This window comes from Panulirus ornatus, chromosome 30, assembly GCF_036320965.1.
Source record: "Panulirus ornatus isolate Po-2019 chromosome 30, ASM3632096v1, whole genome shotgun sequence".
In the NCBI taxonomy this organism is placed as follows: domain Eukaryota; kingdom Metazoa; phylum Arthropoda; class Malacostraca; order Decapoda; family Palinuridae; genus Panulirus; species Panulirus ornatus.
In genome coordinates, this window is record NC_092253.1 from 21919334 (window position 1) to 21941172 (window position 21839).

At 45.0% G+C, this 21839-nt stretch overlaps 1 protein-coding gene across 10 annotated transcripts in view; it reads left to right on the plus strand.

Annotated features, from left to right (window-relative positions):
- The first annotated feature begins 5492 nt into the window (after positions 1 to 5492).
- The window catches only part of Lrch (Leucine-rich-repeats and calponin homology domain protein), a 313181-nt gene continuing 296834 nt past the window's right edge, over positions 5493 to 21839 (plus strand). For all 10 annotated transcript variants that reach the window (XM_071679927.1, XM_071679928.1, XM_071679934.1 and 7 more), the window contains exon 1: positions 5493 to 5688. In XM_071679927.1, coding sequence (XP_071536028.1) covers positions 5514 to 5688 — 175 coding nt within the window. In that variant the 5' untranslated portion in view covers positions 5493 to 5513. The remainder of the gene's footprint in view (positions 5689 to 21839) is intronic.

The following is a 21839-nucleotide window of genomic DNA, read 5'->3' on the forward strand; positions in this document are numbered from 1 at the left end:
AAGGCGGGATCAGGTGAGGTCATGAAGACAAGTGTGGTAGGATTCTCCTGGTGCTGGTGTCGGTGCAGGGGGTAAGACAGGCGTCCTGTGGGAGACGTGGTTGTTGTCTGAGTCTCATGATGCAATTACAGGAGAGGTGATATGCCAAAACCCTTGGGTTCAGCGTTTACTTTAAGCAACATCCGATGGGTCACTGTATGAAAAAGGTGTTCAGTAGGGAGGAGATGAAAGCTGAATGTTCCACCAATGACCAAATTATTATGGTTGGATTAGGAAATGTTCGCTTAGGCTTTGAACAAAGCTTCAAAGAGGGTGAGACCCCATGAGACAACAGTTCATCCCTGTTTCGCAGCCTGGAAACCCGGCCGGAATCAAAATGCGATAAGAGGGTCATCTGAACTCACGAAATACACACGACTTCCCACCTCCTCCAGCGAGCAAAAATAGCAAAGTTCTTGAAACTTTCTGTCATAGGAATTAGGCTCCAAAACCCGATATTTTAAGCCAGCTAGGCTGTCTTGAAGTGTGTGAACATTTATAGTGAAGTGCACCGTAAACAAACCCAGTTTTTTGTGAAAGATTTTCATCAAGTACGTTCACCAGAGAGAGTGGAAGACAGCAGAGACATGACTCCACAACCGATGCGTCAGAAACTGCCTTCTTAAAGGAAAGTGAAACTGTTTCGGATTCTTTGGAACAATAGACTTAACTATATAAAGAGTGACACACAGTCAACAAGCCAGAAGTCCGTCTTTATACAGGGAAGCGAAAGTGACACAGGTCTCTTGAAACTCTCCAGGTCAGTACATAAAACTTGGAACTATCCTGCCACTACACAAGACCTGGGACTACCCTTACCACTACATTAGACCTGGAACTATTCTTGCTTGTACGACCCTTGAGCACGACAGGAAGACCCTTGAGCACAAAGATGCGAACTTTCCCTACCAGTTTGACGTTATCTGCTCCATGGCTGGATCCAGAAAAAGAAACAATTAATAGCATTGGATCCAGAAAAAGAGACATAATTAATAGCATTGGATCCAGAAAAAGAGACATGATTAATAGCATTGGATCCAGAAATAGAGACATAATTAATAGCATTGGATCCAGAAAAAGAGACATAATTAATAGCATTGGTTCCAGAAAAAGTCATAATTAATAGCATTGGATCCAGAAAAAGAGACATAATTAATAGCATTGGATCCAGAAAAAGAGACATAATTAATAGCATTGGATCCAGAAAAAGAGACATGATTAATAGACTTGGATCCAGAAAAAGAGACATAATTAATAGCATTGGATCCAGAAAAAGAGACATGATTAATAGACTTGGATCCAGAAAAAGAGACATAATTAATAGACTTGGATTGTTTACTGGAAACAGATATCAGTAAAATGTTTGTCTTGCCAGGAAGGTGTTAACAGTCTTTGCATTTACTATATCAGGAGACAGTTTTTTTTTTTTCCAAATCTGAACGACTTTACATTTGAGCAAGTGGTTGGGCCACATTATTACATATCTTCCCATTCATCTTCATACTGTTATTTCTGGTCACTGAGTCTCTATCTATAGTGGAGACATTGTTATATGTTGTGATGTCGAAGTCATTGAGTGTTTTGAAAACTTCCAACACATCTCTTCGGAGTCTACGCCTTTTATAGGTGGAATGATTCTAGGTCTTTGAGTATTTCCTCGCAAGACTTATTTCTGAGCGAAGGAATTAGTTTGGCTGTTGTTCTTTGAATTCGGTCAAGCTTCTCTTCATCTTTGTCCATGTTTGGTGACCAGAATTGTAGTGTATTCCTAACGAGTTCTGAGACCAGGTCGTTATAAAGGGTGAGTATTGTAACCCTTGTTTTCTAGTTTATGTTTCTTGCTATGAAATCTAACATCCTCTTGGCTTTATTGTACGCAGCTGGGCATTCTTTACCGTACTGAAAGTCATTTTAGATCATCCCTTCCAAGGGCTTCTTCTTCTTGAATGTTTAATAGCAGTTTACCAGGAGAGAGAGAGAGAGAGAGAGAGAGAGAGAGAGAGAGAGAGAGAGAGAGAGAGAGAGAGAGAGAGAGAGAGAGAGTGTGTTAAGATGAACTGATGAAGAATCTGAGTGATGAGTGTTATGGCAGGTCTGGTGACTGTGATGTGTGTGGCAGACTGAGGGAGGGATGTGGATGGAGAATGGTGGTCGGAGTGTGAGGTTAACAGAATCCAGCAGGAGGAGCACACACTGTGAGTGGCGAGACACGAGTTGGGAAGGATGTGGCCTGTCACATCCTCTCCAGATAAGGCAAATCCCCACACACAATAAACACACACTAACGGGTCACACTCACCACTGTGGTGTGTCTTGTTTACACCAGACAAAGTGTATTATGTTCTCCGTTGTGTCACACAGCAGGTGTCACACTCCACGAACGACAACAGTGAATCCGAAACTCGCAATATGGCAGGGTATCCACCTCACACAACTTCTGCATTATATCTTGCAGTGTTACCAAAAACCCGTGAATATTACTATAGCACTACGACACTCTAGCAGTACCACCACAATAGTCATACGATACCACAACAGTACCACCACAATAATCCTACGATACCACAACACTACCACCACAATAGTCCCACGATACCACAACAGTAACACCACAATAGTCGTACGATACCACAACACTACCACCACAATAGTCATACGATACCACAACTCTTCCACCACAATAGTCCTACGATACCACAACAGTAACACCACAATAGCCCTACGATACTACAACACTACCACCACAATCACATCACAGTCAAAATAGAACTCCACTAAAGAGCCTTACGTTCTCCCTGGTAAATACACCATAGCATCTAGTGGAACACTTCGGTAGCTGAGGTCATGACGGACAATCAGATGTCAGTAGAACAAAGTACATCACCTATGTATTAACTATAACAATCCCTGATGACCTGCAAGTGTAGTAAGCAGAGGGTGGAAGTAGTTAAGGTGAGGAGCACAATTGTAAGTTCAGCCATGAGAAAGTAATCCTCATTCTTTATGATCCACGGGTGTGGCCCCACCTCGAATTAGTGTTGGTCACCCTAAATGAGAAGACATGTAGAAGTGAGAGTCGCTAAAGACCCCAGACTTATTGAGCCTAGAAAAAAGGGTAAAGAGTTGATCTGACAGAGGTACTCAGTATAATCATTGGCTTTGCCAAACTTGCATCTAAGCAGAGACTCAGGTATAGATCAGTGTGAGGTTATTCGAGCAGTGGATACAAACTTGGACAAACGTATAACCTCGACTGAGCCAAAGTACCGTTTCCTCAACAGAATTGTCAACATAGAAATATTTACCATTCAGTAGTAGTTGAAAACAACAGCATATATACGATTAGAAAATAGAATGACAAATACTACGCTTCAAATCGACGAATGGTGCCCCTTGCGCCTCCAGATGTTTCTTCTTTGGGTCTTGATATCTGCCATCATCACAAACACCTCCGAAACTACTCAGGAGTTGGTTGCTTGACAAATCCACTGTATCATCTGCTATGCAGAATATCATTTACCTTTGTCCTTCCTTCAAGAAAACCGCGACCAAAACTTGTCTAACCAAAGAAATAAAAAACTTCCAAAATTATAGTTTTAGCTGATTGGATGAGGACACAATCAACCTGACGCTGACTGGATGAAACGAGACTACCTCTGTGCTGCCGCCGTTGCTGCTACTGCTGCTGTTGCCTGTCATCGTCCACAGCCCCAGGGGACGGGGGAATGGGGGGGGGGGGGGGGCTAAAGGTACTTATGGCTATCCTGATGAAGTGTGATCCGCACTCACCCAGGCCACGAACACCCTCAACATGGGCTTGACGACACAACATAAACATTGGACCATTGGGAGAATGTCTGCTGACGCTCGTGGAAATAAGGAATGGGGTTGTTTGTTGATATTGGTGGAGATAAGAGAGAGGGAGTTGTAAACTGTGATCGGTGGAGATAAGAGAGGGAGTTGTAAGATGTGATCGGTGGAGATAAGGGGTAGGTGGTAACGTCTGCCAGAGACGCCATTAGATAAAGAGATTTTCTCATGAAGATAAGAGAGTCACTGGGTGTACGAGATCATAGAGATAAGAGACCAGAGGATAAGAGATGAAACCTTCAGTGGATGCAGTGATGGAGAGACGTAAATTACATACCAGTCTACAATTACCGACAAGGATACGACATGTGATGGCAGGACTGAAGCTCTGCGCTCGACTCTGGACCTGTGTAAGGGAGGATCATGGGATGGGAGCGATACAATGGGTACCTTCCGTGTGTGTTAAATGAAAGTTTGGGTTTCCTTCGTGTCGAAGTTGGCGACTAAAATATACATAAGATAAGATAATAGTCAACTGGTATAAAAGAACTGATAAAGATAAGATTAGGGCTATTCTCGTGTGATTTTTTTTTCTTGATTTCCATCAATAATGAACACTATTGTTGCTACTGACTACGCGTGGTACTGCCACAAAGCGTGTGATTCTGCTGCTATGTGTGATGCTGTGTTTGGGGGTTGTAGATACACCAGCCATATACTGGTATGAACAGTAAGAGCAGCAGAGGCCACCAGTCGTAGTAGCACCTGAAACATTTAAACATTCATTGATATACATGGTGTTTCATAAGTCTGGACTTATTGGCAGAATTCACCATTTATCTTTGTTCAACACATTGGATTTTCATATCATAAACTGGCAGCAGTGGCAATAATAGTAGTTGAAATGACTCGTGGTTGTAGTAGTAGTAGAAATGATTAGTAGTTGTGGTAGTGGAAGTAGCAATAGTAGAAATGACTAATAGTAAAATCAGTAGTACCAGAAGTAGTAGGTGCGGCATGTTGACAGTGCGCGGTGGTAGGAGATGCCAGCTACCACCATGTGCAGCGTAGGAACAATAGTTCTTGCAAAATTCACTATAGGTTTATCATCTTTACATACATATACTGAAACTAATATCAAGGACTTATTTAAGAAAAGACTGAGCTCACTGTCTTTGTCTTCACGATGTTTTGCACTAAAATGTGCATATATTTTGGTGATTAAATGTCCTCTTTGGCAACATAAATCTCATAAACATTCATTGTACACATGTATTATGTTACATAGCTAATGCACATACATGTCACTAGAGTCTGACGAATAATCTACGTGTATGTAGAAGTTGTCCTATTCACTAATCCTTTACAGTATATGTCTACAAAAATTTGTAGATAGAAATTATAATCGTAAGGTTATCCTACTTCATGCATCTGGCATCACTGTTTCCGTCTTCAAATGTTTTGTTCCAATACTTTTTCATTATAGTCGTTGATATAACTTTATTGTAAGCCACACTATTTTTCAGAATTAAGTGTAAAAGATAGCATAAAATAAAATACCGATAATGCAACATTTTGGAAGACATTGATGATTTCCTTTTTTTCTTGAGGGCGCTGGCATCGTAGAGGGAGTGCAAGTCTTCAGTATGAGTCAGTGAGTGAAAATGGCAGGGGCTGGAGGTCCCCACAGTGCTAACTCTCCGTGTAATTTGTCTCGAAGTTTAGATAGAATACTTTTAGATGCTCAGGCAACTTGTGAATTAAAACTTAGTGGTCGGAAATTAAAGGAATATCCCAAAGGTGCTGTGAAATACAATCTAAGTGATACAGTAGTTGCAGGTGAGTAATGGCGCGAGTTCAAACTGTTTGTTGGGCCGCAAGGCTTCCCTGGAGCCCCCGCTACCTCCCCTGGGGTTGCCTCTCCCACGGAATGGTTGTTTAGAATATTTTACCACTTGTCATATGGGTTAATTGTCAGTTAAAGGTGTAGTGCAATCAGGTTGATATTCTAAATTTATAATTGAATTACTGCGTCATCTTGTCTATCATGTGGTGTTTCATTGTATGCCGTTCTAATCGACTGTCATTAACTGTTTTGCTTTCCTTCCATTGTGAAATAACCATCGCTTGGCAGGACTACTACTCCAGTGTATGTTAAGGAGTGTTTGCCTGAGTCGTAATGTGGTTGTCATCACTGGCCACACGAGGTGGCATATGCAGTTGAAGGTTAAAGTTTACGTCACTTTCCCAGCTGAGCTAATACATTTTCGTGTGTGTGTGTGTGTGTGTGTGGCAGTTTTGACCGAGTACGAGATAAGCAGTCGCAAGTTTGCACATGAGGAGGAGTTAAAGTTTGCATTGGTGTAGACCCACCCCGTTTATCTATTAGACATGTCTGTCATGTAGACTTTTAAAGTTCTCTGGTGCCCGTCCTCATTCATGTAGGGCGCACAGGATGGCTAACGCAGCCAAAGTACATCAAATGATTCATCACACAGGACGTTGACGTACCTTGTAAGTATAGATTTCGCGCTTGCGTACGAGTGTGTGGTTTGTATGTATGAATGTCTTTCACTTGAGGTGAATAATCAGCGTGCTTGATAGACTGTTCTATCAAAATGTGCTTTTGGTGTGTTCAGTCTAACTGCGTCGCCTACGATTCTCCCGTTCTTATGTAATGAAGGATCAGATATATATACCACTTGGGTACATTACTGACAATAGGGTTTAGGGTAAGGTCTGGGGAATTTGATTTCAACGTGGCGGTGTGGAGGGGTGTGGCTTGGGAGGGAGGGGGGGTGTGTCTGTATTTGTAAACAAGGGTGCAGTTGCCGTGATCCGTGAAGTATGGATGTGTATACACTCCTCTGCTTTGATTTCATATATATATATATATATATATATATATATATATATATATATATGTATATATAATGTTTGTGCGAGTCACATAAAGATGCCTTGCAGCATCATTCTGGTTAATAATTTTTTTTTTGCTCACGTGGATGTTTTCCTTTTTTCTTCTTATATAAACTTTACCGAGTACTTGGCATGCTAAGCAGCTATACATTTCAAGGGAGTTGCATAGAGTGCCAGGTTTTCAATGGAGTTGAATCGATTTCTGCTGAAATACAAGACCTGTGTTACATTGCTCATACACACTACTGAACGCGCTATCAGAAAGGCTGTGATGAGCAGAGTAAAACATGTGTCTAGTTTTAGTGGACGTAACGAGGTACTGAAAACCAGAAAATCAAACTGAGGATCTAAAAAAAAAGTTATATAGAGAAGTCATCCTCGTCAAATCAAACGGCCCCACATAACCTCATCTCACTTGGCACTACATGTTACTCAGCCACGGTAGAATACCCCCCCCCCCTCCCACCGCCAGAGTCCAGAATTTTCGCATTCAAAACCTGTCGATACCTAACACTCCTCGCAAAAGCTCCATTTCAGTAAAATGGCGTAGGCGTGATTCTGAGCATGGTCCGTGGGGATATTTCTCACTGCGCATGTTCCAAGGTTTTGTGTGTCGTAGACGGCAGTAAAATAAATCCTTTGAAATTATCCTTTTATTGTCATCTGCGAACATGACATGACAGTGATCAATCTGATTGAGGTTTTGCTTTGTACGTTCAATATTTAAATGTTACTTTTTTTTTAGAAGTATTCATCGGAACCATTTTACGAAAATCATGTAAGTAGTGTGAGCTACTGTATATGTATATACAGTGTATATACAGTCATTACCCTAATTATATTATACAGTATATTCGTTTTGGAGGCGTTATCAAGCTCCTCCTGCAAAACGTATCACCGCAAGTAAAGAGTCATTTCGGCTAGGCTAATAATTATTACTGGGAGAACAGTATCGTTAAAGAACTCACTTCTCACTTCCCTGGTGCTCGAAGCAGAGCGGGCTCGAGCTGCTGGAGCCCTTAGAAAGGTCCTGGGTGACACCTTTGTCTTTAGATGTCTAGACAGTTAATATTTGAAAACTAAAAGCGGGACGCCTTCATAGAAATCCGTTCTAGGGTGATGATGAATGAGTAAACATTCATTTCAGTGTCCGGCTACCTTAGCTCAGCCCGGGATCATGTTACAAATGGAGCCTTTCATCGGTTAAGCAGTTTTAAGTTACGTCCCCCAGACACCTCCCTCATCCGCACAGCCTAGCCAGCCGGGTACACTGCGGATGTTTATTAAACTGCTCAGGGGACAGAAAGTGTTAAACATTCAGTTCAGGAAGGGTTACTCCCTGAGTAACGGTAAATTGAACCGTATTGGGGTCATATTTGTGGATTTCGTTGCGTCTTAATTTTTAGGTAAATCGACCCTAGGATTTTAGTACTTTTAACCCCTCCTTTTTTTTTTTTTTTACAGAAAACAAGTTAGATCTAACGCTGAAATTAGATCGACATATGGTCTTTTGCATGAAACCAGTGTGCTGTAATTACTCCTACCCTTGCATGAATTATCCTTGCCGGACAATACAAAGTGATGTGACTTGAAAGGGGAATATTTCGCTCGGGTTCATTAACCCGTACATTATGAAACTTATAGATCAGCTGAATAACATCTTGGCAAGATCCTGCTAGCACAGCCGGCATGGATGTACGGTAGTTTTTGTGATCACGGTCGTCTAGAACGAGGCCATTTTTATACAGCTTTTTTTTTTATCCAGGGAAATGACCTTGTGTGAATGGTGAAATATAGGCTGTCTTTCCCATCTACAACGCAGTAAGAAACATTATTGAGTGAATGCTTTAGGCATAGTTCTTGAAAATTAGTAATATGCGAGTGAATTCACACACAAAAAAGAAAAATACCTTGTTTGCTCTGTTTTGAAGTGATGCTATTTTCGGCCAGTTTATTTGGTGCTAATTTGTAATTTGAATGCGCTGTTCAAGACAAGGAAATGAATACTGCCGCAAACAGCCTTCCCACTCCGCGATTTCACAGGAAGTACAGCCCGATTCTGACAGGAAATGGTTGCATCAGCTCACCGTTGGCGCATGCATTCTAGCTTATATTTAACAACCGCGCCGTTAAACGCGGCTCTGCTAGGCGAGCAGGAATATTTTAATGACGTTAAAACGACGAATACGTAATCTAAACCTTAGGGTAACCGACCAGCCTGTGGATGTAACCTTAGGGTAACCGACTAGCCTGGGGATGTAACCTTAGGGTAACCGACCAGCCTGTGGATGTAACCTTAGGGTAACCGACCAGCCTGTGGATGTAACCTTAGGGTAACCGACCAGCCTGGGGATGTAACCTTAGGGTAACCTACCAGCCTGTGGATGTAACCGTAGGGTTACCGACCAGCCTGTGTATAACCGAAGGGTAACCGACCAGCCTGTGGATGTAACCTTAGGGTAACCGACCAGCCTGTGGATGTAACCGAAGGGTAACCGACCAGCCTGTGGATGTAACCTTAGGGTAACCTACCAGTCTGTTGATGTAACCTTAGGGTAACCGACCAACCTGTTGTGGTTGTAACCTTATGATGGTGACCGAACAACCCTTAGCGTTAAACTTAGGGTAACCGACTAAACCTGTAGTCTTAACCGTATGGTAACCGATTAGCCTGTCCTCTTAACCATTGGGTAATCGACCAACTTGTAACCTTGAGGGTAACGGACTAACTTGTAGCTTAACTTTAAGGTAAACGATCAACCTGTAGCCTTAACTTTAACCGACTAACGTGTACCCTTAACCTTAGGGTAACCGAATAACGTGTAATCGTAACCTCAAGATAAGCGATCAACTTGTAACCTTAACCGTAGAGAGACCAACCAGCCTGAAACATTAGTGTTGTGGTAACTCGGTAACTCTAACCTCAGGATAACCAACCAACGTGTAGCTTTAACCTCGGAGTATCAAACCTCAGAGTAAGCAATCAACGTGTAGCTTTAACCGTAGAATATCAAACCTCAGAGTAACCAATCAACGTGTAGCTTTAACCGTAGAATATCAAACCTCAGAGTAACCAATCAACGTGTAGCTTTGACCTCAGAATATCAAACCTCAGAGTAACCAATCAACGTGTAGCTTTAACCTCAGAGTAACCAATCAACGTGTAGCTTGAACCGTAGAATCTCAAACCTCAGAGTAACCAATCAACGTGTAGCTTGAACCGTAGAATCTGAAACCTCAGAGTAACCAATCAACGTGTAGCTTTAACCTCAGAGTATCAAACCTCAGAGTAACGAATCAACGTGTAGCTTGAACCGTAGAATCTGAAACCTCAGAGTAACCAATCAACGTGTAGCTTGAACCGTAGAATCTCAAACCTCAGAGTAACCAATCAACGTGTAGCTTTAACCTCAGAATATCAAACCTCAGAGTAACCAATCAACGTGTAGCTTTAACCTCAGAGTAACCAATCAACGTGTAGCATCAAACTGAAGAGTATGGACCAATCTGTTGCCACCATTGAGCTTAGCTTGTGTATATAATTATGTCTGTGACTCTGGCTAAGTTTACAAGGCCTCGCTTGATACGATCTTACGTAAACCTTGCCTAATTTAGGCAGACTTTAGTTTACCATTATATCGCTTAAGTTGGGCTGAAACTTGACTCATTCAGACCTGCCCTATGACATTCTGGAACGGAAACTAATCCTGGAACTGCTTCCTGTGGACAAGTCCGCTATTTGTGTGTGTGTGACTACCGTCTGTGTAACTCAGCTTCGTTATATGTATCATGTCTTCATTCCTATTTTTGTCACACACACACACACACACACACACACACACACGAAGCCAGGTAACTATTTGTTGACCAGCCCTGAGGGGAGGATGAACCCCTGGGTTTGCTGTGGGCCGATTGTCACGCCGAGGACTCGAACACACATGGGTCTAATCCGTGCCGACTCGGTCATTAACGTTAGCGACTACACCATGGAGGTCCTTATATGTGTGTGTGTGTATGGGTGTGTGTGTGTGTGTGTCGTTAGGTGGGGGAGGGAGACAAAATGAACTGAAGGTTGCAGACCTACCAAACTGCGGTCATAGAACAGTCCCCAGACCCAGCTTAAGGTAAGGTGTCTCCGACACTCTTACCCAACGTAGATCATGTGGTGTGTTGACCTGCTGTGTAGTTGCTGCGTCATGTGATCGAGGCTGTTGGACAGCGCAACCTTTATCTAGGATCAGTCGCTGCGGTATTGCGTCATGGGGAACACCTGATACCTGCCGTGGTGTTGATGTTCGTATTTTATCCCAACCCGAACAGTTCATTGTGGGAACTGAGGTGTGCTCAAGTTGCGCCTCTGATCAGCCGAACTGTTGGTGCGAGCAGCTCGCAAGCTTGCATTATGCGCTGTCGGGCCACGTTTATATATTTTTTTTATTCCCAGGAAAACTTCAGTTACAGATGGTGGTTGCAGGGTTGACTGGAGGTTTTAAAGAGATATATTGACCCGTGCTATGCAGTGCTCACAGTTTATCGAGTATTGTCTGTGGTCTATCATGCTGGGAAGTCATCAGTTTACCCAGACTGTATACCAGAGATCTTATTAAGTTATTTGCATCTACTCAGTCCTTGAGGACGTCACTGCGACCCTTGGGTATGATGGCTTGGGCCTTGAGAGTTAGGTCAAGGGTCAGGTCATTGCCTAGGCTATTGTACCTCAGGGTCTTACCGTCGTGTGCAAGGCTCGTACCGTCGTGTTCAGAGTCACACGGTCGCGTTCACGTCCTTTAACCTCAGCTCTGCTATGATGCTGACCCCACAGAACTTGCCTCAGTCACAGTCTGGCATAGTTGAGCAAAAACCAGTGGGATCCACGTTGCCGTAACCTTACCCAGGGAGACGACACGGTTAGGTATGCCATACCACCCTCACCGGTAGTGAACACACACACACACACACACACACACGATTGGTATTTCCTGTTAATTATAGTAGGAGGAAATTACATCTTGTCGCCGTAGACAAGCTAAAGAAGCATGTGGCTCATGGTGACGGACGGAAGCTTTGCGCTCTCTCTCTCTCTCTCTCTCTCTCTCTCTCTCAATGTATGTATCTCGCACTTGGATAAGTAGGTCAAGTCATGTGACAGACCGCGAGATGGATATGGTCGGGTAATAATAACCATGTCCTGAGGCTGAAGGTTTGCAGGCTACTGACAGCAACAGCAAAGTGGACGTAACAGGGCGGGCGAAGGTAGGAGGGTTGTTAGGTGTTACTGTAAAGACCTTTAACTGCCCACATTAACTACTGGGAATGACCGAGATCACCGAGGCTTTATACCCACTGTGGGTGCTCACCGGATGGTTATTATCTTCACTTATACTTAGAAAATCGTGTAAGGCATGGATGCCAACCTGCGCTCACACGTAGTTACCCTTGGGCACGACATGTATGGAAAACCGTGAAGTATTATCAATGAAATCAAGAGGAAGGGATGAGTTCAGTAGAAAATACCGTGAACATCCGGGCCTCAAGACGACGCAACGCATGACCTGCGCAGCCACTAGAAACACTTCAGATTGTACAGTGGACACAAGGACCTGAAGAAGCACTGAACAGAGTGTACCAGATTACCCTCTCGGTTTTGGTTACGTGGGTCTGCGAGTCGCATCTTCCCAAAAGCTTGGTCGATCGTCCAGCGACCCAACTCAGCAGCTTGGACTCCTCCCGAGCTGTGAATGAAAAGAGAAGGTCTCAGATAATAACTAAGGTCAGCTTAGTGGCCTAACCAGACACTTGGAGGGTCTAAGGTTACTGATAGCAACAGCCTAGTTAACCAAAGACTTGTGGACACTCACAGGTTAGTGATGGCAACAGCCTAATTAACCAGGGAGTTAACCTCGTCAATGAACCTAGTAACTAAGGATCGGTAGATTGGTGGCAGCAGTGACGGCCCACAGCACCAGAAGCATGTATACTGTGGGATAGGTTTTAAGATCAAGTTAGTGACGTGCATGTGTGTTGTCGTCCCTGGACTTGATGTTCTTGGTCAGCAGTGTCTGTATGTGTACACACCCCTGCTGGGTTTCCCGGCCAGCCCTGGCCAACGCCATCCTCACTTGTATGTGTTCACTCGCTCACCTGACGCCACACGGGCTTTAATGGGTGTCTGTGATCAAGCAGGTTGTTGGACCCCCCAACACTACACAGCCAACAGAATCCGTTTCACTGGGATACGCTCACAGTGGAAGCAGTTGTTAATGGGCACTGCTTGATTACAGACGTTTCTACCTTTCGCTATGCGCATGTTTTTGAATTTATCCCTCGATAAACTCTTTATTTTTTGTGTAATAATTTTGATGTAGTGGACTCACGGCGTGAAAATGTTGCTCATCATATAATACGGAGTTCACGAAATGGACAGGTCTCTCTCTCTCTCTCTCTCTCTCTCTCTCTCTCTCTCTCTCTCTCTCTCTCTCTCTCTCTCTCTCTCTCTCTCGTGGCCTGGGAATGCCTGGGTGGGAGTTGGGGGGGTTGGAGGGTGGGGGGACGGGGCGGGAGAGGCTTGCCCAACCTTGAAATTGTGTGGAGGATTTTTGTCCATCACTTCCAGATGAATCGGAGGCGGGCATGTGTCTTGTGGCCTGGCTGGCGGACGTGTGCATCGCTGGTGTGTGTGTGTGTGTGTGTGTGTGTGTGTGTGTGTAAATCATCGATGATGATTTGTGTTGACGGTGGGCTGTGTGGGCGTGTTGAGGGGGGGCAGTGTTAGCGAGGCGGGCGTCTACCTAGCGAAGGTCACCCCTGGGCATATTCCGCGAGGTTGGCAATACTGTCATTTGATACGGGAAGTAGTCTCTCTTATGCTTGGGGTACCTCTGCCCGGCTGGATGTCTTCCTGTCACACTTACAGTCTTGTATATTTGACATATATATTATTTTTAGACTGTATTTCTTTTTTTTAGAAGACTTGGCTGTCTGAGGAAGGTGAGATGTTGAACTTGTGGCCAGCAGGACCTGCCATGTTGGTTAGGGCGTGTGACCTTTCCCCCCTGCAGTACGGCGGCCCTGTCACGCTCCCAGGTACCTCCCTTCCCATCCCTCCCACACACACACTCACTCCCGCACACCAACCCCCACAGTAATACTTTACCCCCGTCCTAACCCCCACCTTGTGGTTGGCAGCAATTTGCTGTTTCCGTAATCTTGGGGTTACAGTTAGCGCGTAGTGAGGCGGGCATTGTGGTAACATCGGCAGCCTACCCTGCCGTGCAGGCTTGGGGGAAGGGGGTAGCCCAACCCTCCACCCTGCCGTAACATGTTACAAACGAAGGTAATGCCAGTATGTAATGTCGTAGTGTCGCGTTACGTGTTACGGCTGAAAGGAAATCACCCTTGTAATGTTTTGGTCTCGCGTAACGTGTTAGAGCTGAAGGGAATTCCAAGCAAATAGGCTCGCGTCACGTGTTACGGCTGAAGGGAATTGCAACCATATTGCCTCGCGTCGTGACGTGTTACGTCCGAAGGGAATCGCAGCCTTGCAAAGTTAAGTGTGGTGAGAAAAGTGTTACGGATGAAAGGAATCGTGACCTTGTACACTTAAAGTCTCGGCCGTAAACCTTGTGATCTTCCTCCTGCGTCACGTATTGCAGTTTAGCTTTGACGTATCGGTTTGTCACTAAGTATACATAGAGGAAACACTTCAGTCATAGCTTGGGCGAAGAATACATGGGAGGGGGATAGGTGGAGGCAGGTACAGAGCGTACCGTGAGGTACAGCGCATCAACACAGGTGGGTGACAGGGGCGTCAACAATTGAGGAACATTATTAGTGGATCTGGGACGATCCAGAGCGAGGCGACACAGGCTCTAAATGTACATACATTAGCACAAAGGTTGGAATAAGTACAAAACATCAAATTTGATGACTGTAGACACACAGCTAAACGGAATCTCCAATTTGTAAACTTGGTGACAGTGTTTGGCAATGTCAGCAGTCTTTTCACTTTTATGGTAGTTATAGTTGAGTAGTTAGGAAGGACTGCTTCGGAGTAATGAATCTATGGACCATCTCTAATGTGTATGAAGTAGCAGGTTGTTAACGCACTAGGAGACTCAAGGGCTAACGAGGGCGTTATCTGCGAGGCTTTCAGACCATGATGTTCGTGTGTGGCTTGATCCTGTCTCCTGGCCCACTGTTTCCTGCAGGATGAACGTGGGTTGAGCCCATACAGGAAATTCCTCACCGTGGCCACAGCCGAGGCTGGGGGACCCACGCTGAACCTCACGGTGTCAGGTGACGTGGGAGACCTGTAGCGTCCGCCCTCTCCCCCTGCTTATCTCCCAGGGCTAACCTCCACCCCGCCCTCAAGCACCGACCACCCTCCCACTCACCCTCGTCCACACATCCACACACACACACACACACACACACACACACACACACACACACACACACACAGTCAGAGAGTCGTATACTGTGGCAGTCAGTGTGTGTCATTGGTAAAGTGTCATCCCCGTCATGTAGCGAGCCGAGGTAGTCGTAGCCCTCGAGGCTAGGCCTGGGCCACCTTGACCGAGCGGCGGGCTGTGTCCGTGATGCAGGCCAGACTGAGTCACGTGTCCTTGGTCCCGATTGCGCTGCTGCTGCTGCTGGAGGTGGGGACGCCCGGGCGGCCGGCCCACTTTGAAGAGGACGAGATTGACGGAGATGGTTTTACTGGGTGAGGTGAGATGGTCGGCTAGGGTGTGGCGTGGGCAGGTCATGCTGTAAGGGGGGGTCTGATGTGAACAGATTATGCTGTAGGGGGGTCTGATGTGACCACAGGTCATAGTGTATGGGGTGTGTGGTGAGAGTAGGTCGTGCTTTAGGGATGGGATGTGCCCTAGGTAATGCTAGCTTACGTTAGGGTGCCCTAGTTAATGGTAGCCTAGTTTAGGGTGCACTAGGTAATACTGGGTTAGGGTACACTAGATAATGCTGGCTTGGGTTAGGGTGCACTAGATAATGTTGGTTTGGGTTAGGGTGCACTAGATAATGTTGGTTTGGGTTAGTGTGCACTGGGTAATGCTGGAGTGATTGGGTTTGTGTATATAACTGGCCTGTAGGGTGGCCACATCAGTGTAAACAGTGTTGCCAGTGGTCATGTACCTCAGGACCCCACTCGGTCGACCACGTAAATAAAAACATGTGGGCCAGCGAGACGTGTACCTTGTTTACATCTCGCTGATGGTAGCCACTCCACCTGTGGTGGTGGTGGTGGCTGGCAAGTGGGTCGATCCTTCTCTACCGTATCAGTCTCAACTCTTCAACAGTCGCGCGTATTTACAGATTATTTACAACGCATTTAGACATATTTACATTGTATTTAGAAAGTAATCTTTTGACGCTAACGTTCAACTGAGTCTAACTTTCCCCGTAGAGGATGAGCCAGTATTGTGTGGTAACGAGGCGTGAACCATTGTTGTCTTGTGATGAGGCATGTATCTCGTGTGTTACCCTCATTAACAATGATGGCCAAGTCTGGGGCATGCTCCACTTACCCGTACCCACCTGACTCACTTGGTATGAACGTGGTGACATCATGACGCGATGTCATTTATTCCTTGGCAGGCATTCCTGTTCTTACCTCCAGCGGTCATTTACAGACACGATAGGAGGGTTTTGTTGGCTCCTGTTGTATCTGTATTACAGTTGACTGTGTGTGTGTGTGTGTGTGTGTGTGTGTGTGTGTGTGTGTGTGTGTGTTGGAGGTTGTGAGGGGACAAGGAGTGTTGGTGGTGGTGATCCTCTCCCACATAAGGTCATGACCTTTAACCGAGTCCCACTCGTTCTGCGGCCTAGTTAAGTACGTTTCTGACTTAACCTTTGTGTGCATACTTGTACATCACCAGTGGGCTCCCCACACCTCGGCCCCCTCCACACATCCGGCCACCTGGCAGCCTCCAAGGGTACCAGTGCTTGGCCTTAAAAGGCCGACAAAGGCCGCTGTTCAAGGTTCAGAAGTACGACACCTTCATGATACTTACTTAACTCCTAGTTAGTGAAGACATGATGGGGAATTTTCTCTTTTCTCGTCAAGTTCACCTGTCCTTCCCAGAGGGCGTTGGAACGCCACCTGTCTTCCCTTCCAGGCCCTGGCCTCGGACTTCCACCATTACCCCCGGGGGGCCCAAGACCTCCCCCCCCCCTCATTTAATCCCCATGTGGTTGGGTGTTGGTCGTATGGGGAAGGTGATTTGCTCCCAGTCGGGATGATGTCTAGGGATTGAGGTCACCTGTCGTCGGGTGCCATGGTCCAGGTTGTGTGGTGGTTGTGATGGAGTGGTTGGTTGTGATGACGTGTTGGTTGTAATGATTCTGGTGGCAGTGTTGTAATGGTCGTTGTAATGACTGTGGTACGAGGTGGTGGTTTATAACTGGCAGCAGTAGTGCTCTTGGTTGTGGTTATGGTTGTAGTTGTGATAATGGTAGTGGTGATGATGGTAGCAATGGGCAAGGTAATGGATGCGGATGACCCTTTTAAGGTTAGACCAAGGGTTGGGCCGTCATATGCACGGGTTGCACCAGAGGTGGGCCATCCTATAGTGTTGCAGAATAGACACGTGTTTGAGTGGGGTTACAACGCACTCGTGACTGGTGGGAGTGTTTGAGGTGGGTTACAACGCACTCGTGATGGGTGGGAGTGTTTGAGGTGGGTTACAACGCACTCGTGATGGGTGGGAGTGTTTGAGGTGGGTTACAACGCACTCGTGATGGGTGGGAGTGTTTGAGGTGGGTTACAACGCACTCGTGATGGGTGGGAGTGTTTGAGGTGGGTTACAACGCACTCGTGATGGGTGGGAGTGTTTGAGGTGGGTTACAACGCACTCGTGATGGGTGGGAGTGTTTGAGGTGGGTTACAACGCACTCGTGATGGGTGGGAGTGTTTGAGGTGGGTTACAACGCACTCGTGATGGGTGGGAGTGTTTGAGGTGGGTTACAACGCACTCGTGATGGGTGGGAGTGTTTGAGGTGGGTTACAACGCACTCGTGATGGGTGGGAGTGTTTGAGGTGGGTTACAACGCACTCGTGATGGGTGGGAGTGTTTGAGGTGGGTTACAACGCACTCGTGATGGGTGGGAGTGTTTGAGGTGGGGTTACAACGCACTCGTGATGGTTGGAAGTGTTTGAGTGGGGTTACAACGCACTCGTGATGGGTGGGAGTGTTTGAGGTGGGTTACAACGCACTCGTGATGGGTGGGAGTGTTTTGAGGTGGGTTACAACGCACTCGTGATGGGTGGGAGTGTTTGAGGTGGGTTACAACGCACTCGTGATGGGTGGGAGTGTTTGAGGTGGGTTACAACGCACTCGTGATGGGTGGGAGTGTTTGAGGTGGGTTACAACGCACTCGTGACTGGTGGGAGTGTTTGAGTGGGGTTACAACGCACTCATGACTGGTGGGAGTGTTTGAGGTGGGTTACAACGCACTCGTGACTGGTGGGAGTGTTTGAGGTGGGTTACAACGCACTCGTGATGGGTGGGAGTGTTTGAGTGGGGTTACAACGCACTCATGACTGGTGGAAGTGTTTGAGGTGGGTTACAACGCACTCATGACTGGTGGGAGTGTTTGAGGTGGGTTACAACGCACTCATGACTGGTGGGAGTGTTTGAGTGGGGTTACAACGCACTCATGACTGGTGGGAGTGTTTGAGGTGGGTTACAACGCACTCGTGACTGGTGGGAGTGTTTGAGTGGGGTTACAACGCACTCATGACTGGTGGGAGTGTTTGAGGTGGGTTACAACGCACTCGTGATGGGTGGGAGTGTTTGAGTGGGGTTACAACGCACTCATGACTGGTGGGAGTGTTTGAGGTGGGTTACAACGCACTCGTGACTGGTGGGAGTGTTTGAGGTGGGTTACAACGCACTCGTGACTGGTGGGAGTGTTTGAGGTGGGTTACAACGCACTCGTGATGGGTGGGAGTGTTTGAGTGGGGTTACAACGCACTCGTGACTGGTGGGAGTGTTTGAGGTGGGTTACAACGCACTCATGACTGGTGGGAGTGTTTGAGGTGGGTTACAACGCACTCGTGACTGGTGGGAGTGTTTGAGGTGGGTTACAACGCACTCATGACTGGTGGGAGTGTTTGAGGTGGGTTACAACGCACTCGTGACTGGTGGGAGTGTTTGAGGTGGGTTACAACGCACTCGTGATGGATGGAAGTGTTGAGTGGGGTTACAACGCACTCGTGATGGGTGGGAGTGTTTGAGGTGGGTTACAACGCACTCGTGATGGGTGGGAGTGTTTGAGTGGGGTTAAACGGATTCGTGATGGTTGGAAGTGTTGAGTGGGGTTACAACGGCACTCGTGATGGGTGGGAGTGTTTGAGTGGGGTTAAACGGATTCGTGATGGTTGGAAGTGTTGAGTGGGGTTACAACGGCACTCGTGATGGGTGGGAGTGTTTGAGTGGGGTTACAACGCACTCGTGATGGGTGGGAGTGTTTGAGTGGGGTTACAACGGCACTCATTACTCACACACCTCAGTGTCATACGGGGAGAAAATTGTTGGAGTGTTGGTGCTAGAGACGAGTGCCAGAGGTCACGTCCCCTGGGAAGCACACACTCCAACCCAGTTGAAGGAGGAGATCTTGGGCTTATATGTAGACCACTGTTGGCCAACCGTTGTCAGTAGCCAGCCGCTAACGTACCTTGCTCCACTTTTACGTATAAAATATCTATTAACGATCATAGAGTCGATATATATATATATATATATATATATATATATATATATATATATATATATATATATATATATATATATATATATATATATATATATATATATAATTATATATTGGAAAGGATCACAATTTTGCGCGTGATCAAGATATTCCTATGAGTCAACGGGGAAAATGAAACACGAAAAGTTCCCAAGTGCACTTTCGTGTAATAATCACATCATCAGGGGAGACACAAGAGAGAAATATAACAGTCAGGTGATATACATCGAAGAGACGAAGCTAGGACGCCATTTGTTTTGGACAATCACATGTTTACCAAATGGCGTTCTAGCTTCGCCTCTTCGATGTATATCAACTGACTTATATTTCTCTCTTGCGTCTCCCCTGATGATGTGATTATTACACGAAAGTGCACTTGGGAAGTTTTCGTGTTTAATTTTCCCCTTGGACTCATAGGAATATATATATATATATATATATATATATATATATATATATATATATATATATATATATATATATATATATATATATATTATCCCTGGGGATAGGGGATTAAGAATACTTCCCACGTATTCCCTGCGTATCGTAGAAGGCGACTAAAAGGGGAGAGAGCGGGGGGCTGGAAATCCTCCCCTCTCGTTTTTTTTTTTTTTTTTTTCCAAAAGAAGGAACAGAGGGGGCCAGGTGAGGATATTCCAAAAAAGGCCCAGTCCTCTGTTCTTAACGCTACCTCGCTAATGCGGGAAATGGCGAATAGTTTAAAAGAAAAGAAAGAATATATATATATATATATATATATATATATATATATATATATATATATATATATATATATATATATATACGAAGAGAAACCTATAATGTCTTAAGTTCTGTAGCTTAATGACTTTACTATAATGCTCTTAAGTTCTGTAGCTTAATGACTTCTTCACATTCCTTTTTAAATATAACTGAAGCCTTTTAAAACCTAGCTCTTCTAGGGGTACACGTACCTTACTTGAAGTGGTGGCCTTCACATCTCTGATAGTGATGGAAGATGATGACTCTGTATTTTCTCTGTCGTGGCAGACTCAAGAGGTGAACTGAGAAGATTTACATAAATGGGTTCGATATGAATTTTCTTCCTTGAACGTTTTGACTTCAGTAAAGTCTTCAGGATGTACACGAGAGTACGAAAATTCACGACTGTTTACAAGCAAGCGTCTGCCATCTAGCGGGACGCTTCTGAACCTTATGTTTCCTTACAACCAACATCTTTGCCACTGTTGTCATGATTGAATATATATATATATATATATATATATATATATATATATATATATATATATATATATATATTATTGAGAAACTCTAGTGTAATTAGGAACACGTTTATTGATATCGTTTCGACTCGTACTCGTTTCATCAGCACCTGGAACTGAACAGAATCTCCGACAATACCTCTGCTGTAAATGTAATGGTAAAAGCCATGAAAACATTGAAATAACAACTGGATGTATAAATTGGTATGGCTATTCACGAAGCCTGATAGATTTTAGCAAAAGCTAATGAACTTGAATTAGAGTTGAAATCTATCGAGACTTTTAGTAGTCTATTAATTATAGATCGAATACAAAATTATCATATTGACTGGAAAGATCTTTAAAAGGCTACCTAGAAACGAGGACATAGATCATCCGAACTATGAAACTAAAAAATAATATTCAAGGTAGATATGTATCTTATCAGGCTTATAGGCCTGGTGGAGCCGTCACGTGAACCAGTTGTGGGTTTACATAATGGCCTCCATGATCACAGGTCCTGCCACCCCTGCATTCCTGCTCAGTACAGAATACTGGACGCTGATGTTGGGTGACTCGTTTTCTTACCAGTGATTTCTAACAGCTGGACAATGATGGTTTGGCAATCGCACACCGCTCGCTCGCGCCGAGCCACCAATTTGTTCATCTATATGATATTTCACATGTGCCAACGACGGTTAGATTAGATTTTACCTTTTTATCAGAGGTCCCACGCTGCTCCCTGTGAGCGGTGGCGCCCAAAGGTTACAGCTGTGGCAGATGGTTTCTTTGGCCGGTCTGTCACACCGGCTAGGTAGAATTGCCAGACCATCTTTGAATTTGTACACAAATATTGTATTATGTCTGCGTTTCCACCGTTTTTGTAGTGTATATATAAGTGTTTTGCCATGGTTCTCGTATGAACGCAATTATTTCTTTTAAAATAATACTGAAATTGGTGATATCTTCGATATAGTCATGATTTTTGTTGGTCGTTATGCAGTGACATCGGGTATAGAATTGCAATTAGTTGTGATAACGGTATATGATGTGGTTATG